Raw genomic sequence first — 7650 nt, 5'->3', positions numbered from 1 at the left:
GTTGTATGTGTGTATGTGTGTGAGTGTGTGTATGTATGTGTTGTATGTGTGTGTGTATGTGTCTGTGTGTGAGTGTATATGTGTATGTATGTGTTGTATGTGTGTATGTTGTGTATGTATGTATATGTATGTGTATATGTGTATGTATGTGTTGTATGTGTGTATGTTGTATATGTATGTATGTGTATGTGTATATGTGTATGTATGTGTTGTATGTGTGTATGTATGTGTGTATATGTGTGTATGTGTATGTGTGTGAGTGTATGTGTGTATGTATGTGTTGTATGTGTGTGAGTGTGTGAGTGTGTGTGTGTGTGTGTGTGTGTGTGTGTGTGAGAGAGAGACACAACTGGGAGGTTAAACGATTTGCCCAGGATCACACTCAGCCCCCTCGGCCAGGGCTCAGAGGCGAGCCGCTGCTGTGGTGCTTCTAACTTGACAAGTAATGTGCTCGTCACGCAGTTCGGTAATGTGATCGAGCTGAGGAAAGGGTTTTTGAGGGAGGTTTTGGGTGTCTCCTCGGTGGGACTGTGGTCACGGGAGAAAGGGAGGCTGGCTGGAAAGAGCAGAGCTTGGGAGCTGCCCTTGCTCACCTGAGGCCTTTCCCTTTCACTAGGGCAGGCTGTCACAGCCTGGGAAAATGAGGACTTACTCTCCTAAGATGTTCCCAGCTTGCTCACTGCTTTTCTCCCAGTCACTCTGGGCCATCCCCTACCTCCCGTCCCCGTGCTGCAGGGACCACACGGGCCAAGGGACACGATGCATAGGGTCAGGAGGAGTTCTGGATGCCAGAAGACCACTGTCCATCCTTTCGTGTCCGTCTCACCCCCCCATGCCCACCCCCCAATCTCATAGGGAGTGACGCAGAAATTTTACCCCAACTAGTCACTGCTTTAGAACCCCATTGCTGGGTATGGGGAGCTTAGGCAGCCGCCTGGAGAAGCTAGAGCTTTGCATCTGAGCCCATTTTGCAAAGGGGGAATCTGCCTAAGGGCAGCGCCGGGACAAGGACCCAGCCCTCCTTGCTCCCTCGGCCATGCTGCTGGGACTGGAAAGGTTGGGGGGAAGGAACTGGCAGAAACCTGGAGAGGGAGGCTCGGAGGCCGTCCTTTGGTTAGAAGAATGGGGAGAAGTCGCTCGGTATTCCGCCCGCCGCTCTGCCCCTGGGGTCCTCTGTGCTTGCCCGAGGCCCCAGACAGTCCTAAATGGCTCCCTCCTGAGGAGCGCCGGATTTGGGAGGCAGAGGGCGGGGCCAGATGCTGGGACTAAGGCTTTGGGTACCGAGAGTGGGAGGAGGTGGATCCAGGGGCCTCTCCCAGAGAGCGGTAAAGGCCCTGCTGCCCCGAGGGGAGAGAGAAGCCGTGGGGGAGTGCAGACAGCCCAGAGCTGCTGGAGGGCCGCATCAAACGCACGATAAAGCAAGTTCTTCCCTGCTGAGGGCTGCCTGAACCTTTCTTCCAGCCGGACTTGTATACATCTCACACAGGTGGGGGCTGACGGTGTGCTCTTGTTCTATGACGTATTTTAAAGGTCTTCAGGAAAAGCTCCTTCCCAGCTGGCTTCCCGTCGGAGCCAAGGAAGCAGCAGGGTCTTCCCTCTGTCCCTCAGGGGAGCAAGGATGGGGGGAAATAAAAGGCTCTGAGTCGGAAGTGTCCCGGGGGACAGAGACGGAAGAAGATGGTAGGACGAAGGTTCTAGCGGGTCCCTGCACCTCCTTAACCCCAATAAATAACCTCATTCAGTAAATTAGATGTCCTGGGGAGAGATCCCGGGCTCCAGGGCTAGGAAAGTCATCTGCTATCAATCAATAAGCATTTGTTAAGTCTTCCTGTGTCGGGCGGGCGCCCCCGTAGAAGCTGGAAGTGCCAGATAAAAAATGCAGGGCCGGGTGGGGCACTGGGATTAGGAGCGGGACTCTGAGGACGGCTCAGCTACTTCCGGCTGTGACCTTGGGCAAGACTTGACCTCGGCCTGCTTTGTTTTTCCTCAACTACAAAAACGAGGCCGGGGCGGGCATCTGCTCCGGGCTGGCGGACCCACGGCATGTGGTGGTGAGCTGTGCACAAGAGGCCGGAGCAGCGTCACCCCAAGGCCCGGGCCCTTACTGCACAGGCTGGGGAAGCCGGGAGAGGGCGGACGGAGCCGGCCAAGGACCCGCGGGCGTCTCTGCCTCAGCTTCTAGGACCCTTCAGAGCAGCTCCCCCCCCCCCTGCGCCCCGGGGCCGCCCCCAGCTCCTGACGCTGCTGAGGCGTCTGGGAGAAGAAACTGTCCTGAGTTCCACTCTGACTTTGGTCTGCGCCTGTTGCTGAGGCTGCTCTCGGCTTCCACGCTGCGAGAACAGCTGTGTGGCTGCGGGCCTGGCGAGGTGCCCTTTGCCCACCTTCCATCACTCAGCGGGGTCCATCCTCCTCTGTTACCAGCCATCTGTGCCATCCAGTCAGCCCGAGGCTGCCCCTCCAGCCCTGGAACTATTGGTAAAAGGAACTGACGCCTCTCAGGGTCGGCATCAGAGCGCAGGAGGAGGAGATGCTGCTCTGATCTCTGGCCCCCCCCCCTCCGCCGGTCCTGGGGAGGGAGAGGGGCACAAGACTGGCCCCAGGGGAGGCCGCCCCAGGAAGTCTGGCCACATTCACGAAGGGGCCTCGTGCAGGGCGAGACCTTACTCTGCTCTGGCCCCCAAACCCTCGTCAGCCTGTCCTCTGACAGTCTCAGCTGGGTCCGGAGTTCTTGGGGGCAAAGGGAAAGGGCCGCTCGAGTTCCTTTAGAGGGAACCTTAGGAAATGAGGTGGAGGCTCATGTTTCAGTTTTTCTCCAGAGCAGCAAAAGGAAAGAATCAGGGAGCCGAGTATCATTCGGCAGCTCCCCGGCCCCAGCATCGTCACAGCTCCCTCCCTCCTGGAGATGCCGAGCTCTGAGTCTGAAGTGAAGCCCGGTAACTGCGTGGGGACGGCCAGCCCTGCCTTATGGAGTTATTCGATTTGCCAGTGCCGGCTCTGGAAGCCCAAACAGGGAGACGGCTTCCTTGTGTCACTGGTGGGGAATGTAACTGGAAAGGGGGAGTGCAGATGTTTTGAGGTTTTAGCAAATGACTGGGAGATCTGGGACGCAGGATGGTCCAACAACATTATTTTTGTCAATGAAGGTACAGATCCCTCCGCCCCATTTTCAAGGGTCAGCCAGAGGTAGCACAGGAAGTCACCACACAGGCAGATGGGGAAGGGCATTTATTTTTCATTTAGCTGGAAAATAATTACACGTAGTGACGTGCTGTGAGACAAAACACAAGATGATGGATTGGAAGAAGATGATGTCCAATTAAGACAACCTAATTCTCAGAAGCACCCCGCTGGGTTCAGGCAGCCTGGGACCTAACGGTGGGGTGTGCCCGCTTCCGAGGACCCCCAGGCTTCATGCTTAAGGCAATGCTCCTTTCCTCATCCTATGCCCCCAGTCCTCAGGCAGGAGTCGTCTTTAGATCACCTCTACCCTCAAGGACCGGATATTTTCCTGCTAGGGAAATGTGTGGGATGCAGGTGAGGAGAAATAAAAGGTGCTGAGCAAGGCACTGAAATTAGGTGTGTTGCAGGGAGGGGAACAGGACCAACCTTAGGGAAGCCTCCCCCCTCCCAAGGGAACCCCATTTCCTACATTTGGCTGCTCCTAAGCCTGGCCTAAGGGGTACAGAGAACATGGAATAATATGAGAATAATCTGGGCCCTCCTGCATCTCAACAGGAGGGACCCAGGCCCTGATGCTGCAGAAGGCACATTTGACGCAAAGTTCATGAAGTCATTATAGTGAAAACGACAGGGCACCAGGAGGGCTCAATGGAGTGAGTGGGGAGATGAAAAGCAGCGAGGAGGGGCCGCGATCATGGAACGGATGGAGCCTCGTTTCAGAATAGCCCAGCAAAGGGCACAGAATTCCTCCGTGGGAGAGGGCCGCTAGGGGAGGGTACATGGGGTTCCCTCCCAGATGACCAAGGGTGCATCAGGGGGCTGGCCATGGGCTGCTCAGTTGCTTCTCACTTAAACCAACCTCAGCCCCTCCGAGGGCCACTACTGTCTTCCGGGAAGCTGGGATTTCCACTGCCAGATTGTCAAGGGCACCCTGGAAGTGACCAAAGGCACCAGTCTGTCTGAGGTGATGCCCACTCCTTTTTTTTTTCCCCCCTGAGGCTGGGGTTAAGTGGCACAGCTAGGAAGCGTTAAGTGTCTGAGACCAGACTTGAACTCGGGTCCTCCTGAATTCAGGGCCGGTGCTCTATCCACTGCGCCCCCTAGCTGCCCCTGATTGATGCCCATTCCAATGCCATGATACCTCGCTCAGGGCACTGGCATGGGCTGCCACACAACCTCCTGGGTCTGCGGGGGAATACAGCATCTTCTTCACCCAGCATCCTCTGCGGTGAAGATTCAGCTCCCTTCTCTTTCTTGCCCTTTCTCATTAACCCCCTGTGAGATGTGGAAAAGAAGAAAGGGCCCTTTCACCTCCTCTCCCAGGGAAGACTCAGGCTTCAATCAGGGCAGGAGCCCAGACAAACTCTAGAACTAGGTCGGCATTGAGCGGCCGGGTCTCTACTGAGCATCCACAGCAGGGGCTCAGGGACCCTGCGGCTCACCACCCCTCCTGTGTCCTTGGGGCTCCAGGCCCTGCTGGCTTCCCTTTATGCTAAGGCAAAAGTGACCTGTGCTTTCCCTAGATTGGTTTCTCAGTAGCTCGGGAAGGAAGACATGTTCCGGGTGAGGGGAGAAGCAGGCAGGAGGGGATCTGCGGCAGATCCCCTAAAACAATGACCTAGGTCGTCCCACAGCCTGAGTGGGGGGGATGGGGGGACACCCGTCGGTCAGGTAGGACTAGGATGTCACAGTGCCGGCACTGTTTCCAGATTCCCCCCGGGGCGCCATGCGGGGGATTCAGCGGTCTATCTGGTGGAGTCCTGGAGAGGTAATGGGCCTCCTAACGGCCATCAGACCTGGCTACCAGTCTGCCCTATGGTGGACGGATAGGGGCCATGAGGTGGAGGACGGAGGGAGGCCTGCAATCCTGCAGAAAGGAGCCGGGTGTTGGGAACCGTTCCCACAGTCAAAGCTTCGTCTCACTCAGGATTATGTTAGCTGTGACAAAAAGGAAGCAGGAAAAGGCCCAGACCAGTACAAAGCCCACCCAGAAGGTACTTCGGAAAGGGGACTTGTGCTTGTTGATTGTCCCAGAGCCAAAAACAAGCTTTGTGTCTTTCCGGCTGTAGTACACCAGAAAGGCCGGGATGACGTACTGGATTCCATTGCCGGCGTAGGCGCCTGTGATCCCCACCAGGGACTCCAGGTCGTGGGTACAGAAGGCCACGAGGATGGGGGGTACCAAGGTGATGATAGGAAACACCACTCGGTCTACCACCCACGGGTACATCTCTCCCTCCCGGTGGAACAGCGTCTTCCAGTTGTTTCGAAGAGTCACGGCGATGATGGGGAAATTGGTGCTGATGGTGAAGACGGGGAAGAGGCCCAGGAAGAAGCGGATCACAACCAGACGCACTACGTCGCAGCCGGTGAAGTTGAGGGTGTACATGTCCATGAGGCTGTCGCTGTGGAAGCAGAAGATGGCAGTGAAGGAAAGGAGGCTGTAGAAGGCCAGGATCAGCACGTAGTCCAGCAACACCAGCTGGGTGATGCGCTTCTTGGAGGAGATGGGCGTGATGAGGGAGGGCAGCGAGTGCTGGCACATGAAGGAGTAGACGCACACCCCAAACAGGTTGCGGATCCCAGAGAAGTCTGCTACGGGTGGATGCCCCTCTCCTTGGCCGTGTCCAATACGGATCAATGCCACGATAATCATGATGGCGAAGGCTGGGGAATGAGAGAGGTCGGTCAGTAATGACGGTACACCCAAGGACGCTGCTCCTGTCAGGCCTGCTGCTGCAGGGCACGCTGGGGCCAAGTCCCACACCCGGGGGAGCCCTGGAGCTGGAAGGGACCTCGGAGGCCATTCTGCACAACTTGTACCTGTTTTACAACCTACAGCCTTTGCCAAATGTGAAACAGAGAGGAAAGCCCCCAAACAAACGTGGAATCAAAGTCCGTGTAGTGGAGACTACCAAGAGGAGGGGTCTCCGCCAGGGTGGGTTCTCACTAGTTGGGCCACACAATGGCATTTACCAAACACACCAGAAGCAGAGGGGATGAAGGAAGCTGAGGGAAGCCAAGGAGTGGTGGAAACAAGATTAGCACAAGGCCTGGGGGGCTGAGCGCACAGCTGCAGAGAAAGGTTGAGCCTGGAGGGGAGGCTGCTTCTCACCTGGGGGGGCAGGGCAGCCTCCTGCGTGGCCTTGGGCAGAGGACCATCGGGCAAGCCCTCCGGGAGTTTTCAGTGCCTGGCATTTTAGCTTGTCTAGCAAGAACTGAGGGGAATCTGGGTGAATGTTTTCCTTCCTCTAGTGTGGGGCATCTTGATTTTATCTGAGACAAGTCGGGCAGCATGCATCGAAACAGCACAAGGCTGGCAACCTGATCCTCACGGCCACCCTGGGAGGCTTTTCACAAAAGAGGAAACTGAGCCGTCAAAATGTAAAGTGCCGGGGTCCCCCAGCGGAGGAACCCGAGTCTGGCCGGCTCCCAGGCCGGCCCCTCCTTCGCTGAGCCCCCACTCTCCCCACAGTGTGGAGGGCACAAGCCACAGGCCCATCTGGAAAGGACCAGCCTGGGGCTTGGACCAGGGCCACTGAGAATGATGAGGGGGCGCAGGCAGCTGGGACTCGGGGACTGGGACCAAATAGCCAGGAGCACACAGAGAGATGGCGTGGAGCGCTTGACGAGCAGCCAGAAGGCCAGGGCCTCCTGGGAACACACAAGCTGGGACTCCTCTCACTCCTGCCAGTCCCAGGACGAGCTGTGTTCTAGCTTCACCTCAGACTTGGCCGGCTCCGGTTAGTCACCCCTCCCTTCGCTCCCTTAACCCAATCCCTGTTGGCAGACGCTGTCACTGTGGGTGGCGATTCTCACTGCAGCAGCACACCGGGGCCCTTCAGAGCTGGCCCATGCTCCTGTCCAAACAGCCTCCTGGCATCTGTAGCCCAAACCACCTGGAGCCCTTCGAGCACCCTTCTCTGAACAGCGCTCGTCAGCGGCACCGGTAAAATCACTTCTACAGCGGTGCTCCCTCCATTTTTCAGCTTATGAGCCCCTTTCCTTTCATACCTGATCAAACGTCCCTTCCTGAACAGATCCCAATTTCTCAAATAACAGCAATGACAACTTTCAATAAATGCAGAAGTTTTTCATGGGATCTGGACTGGAAATGCCTTCAAGTCTTAGTCATCCTGCTATAGAGAGCTCATGATAGGAGATTCCCACAGGAAAGACGTAAGAGCCCCTCCCAAGGAAGCCCCCTGTCTTCCACAGCAGCTGTCAGAACACTCTCATTTCTGACCAGGTAATCTCAGGATCTTTCACCAGGAACCAAAAAAGAACCAAAATAATATTTTCAAATAGGATCATAGAAGTTTCCCTAATTACTTCCATTACAATTTTTTTTAAAGTATGGAGGATTGAATTCTTTGTTTAAAAAAGTTTTAAATGTTTTTATATCTTTATATATGTATATTTTAGCATATAATTTATAAAGTATATATATCCCTGCACCCACGCTATCAT

The 7650-nt window shown here is 55.7% G+C and overlaps 1 protein-coding gene across 8 annotated transcripts in view; it reads right to left on the bottom strand.

The window, feature by feature from the left end:
• Positions 1 to 3210: 3210 nt before the first annotated feature.
• Positions 3211 to 7650, bottom strand: part of TMEM104 (transmembrane protein 104) — a 72524-nt gene continuing 68084 nt past the window's right edge. For 7 of the 8 annotated variants that reach the window (XM_074260699.1, XM_074260697.1, XM_074260698.1 and 4 more), the window contains one exon: positions 3211 to 5847. In XM_074260699.1, coding sequence (XP_074116800.1) covers positions 5087 to 5847 — 761 coding nt within the window. In that variant the 3' untranslated portion in view covers positions 3211 to 5086. The remainder of the gene's footprint in view (positions 5848 to 7650) is intronic. The other variant, XR_012481144.1, reaches the window with a different exon arrangement.

The sequence above is a fragment of the Sminthopsis crassicaudata genome, chromosome 4, assembly GCF_048593235.1.
Source record: "Sminthopsis crassicaudata isolate SCR6 chromosome 4, ASM4859323v1, whole genome shotgun sequence".
NCBI classification, from domain to species: Eukaryota; Metazoa; Chordata; class Mammalia; order Dasyuromorphia; family Dasyuridae; genus Sminthopsis; species Sminthopsis crassicaudata.
Note: the sequence above shows the minus strand (reverse complement) of the source record. Positions and strands in the feature narration are given on the sequence as shown.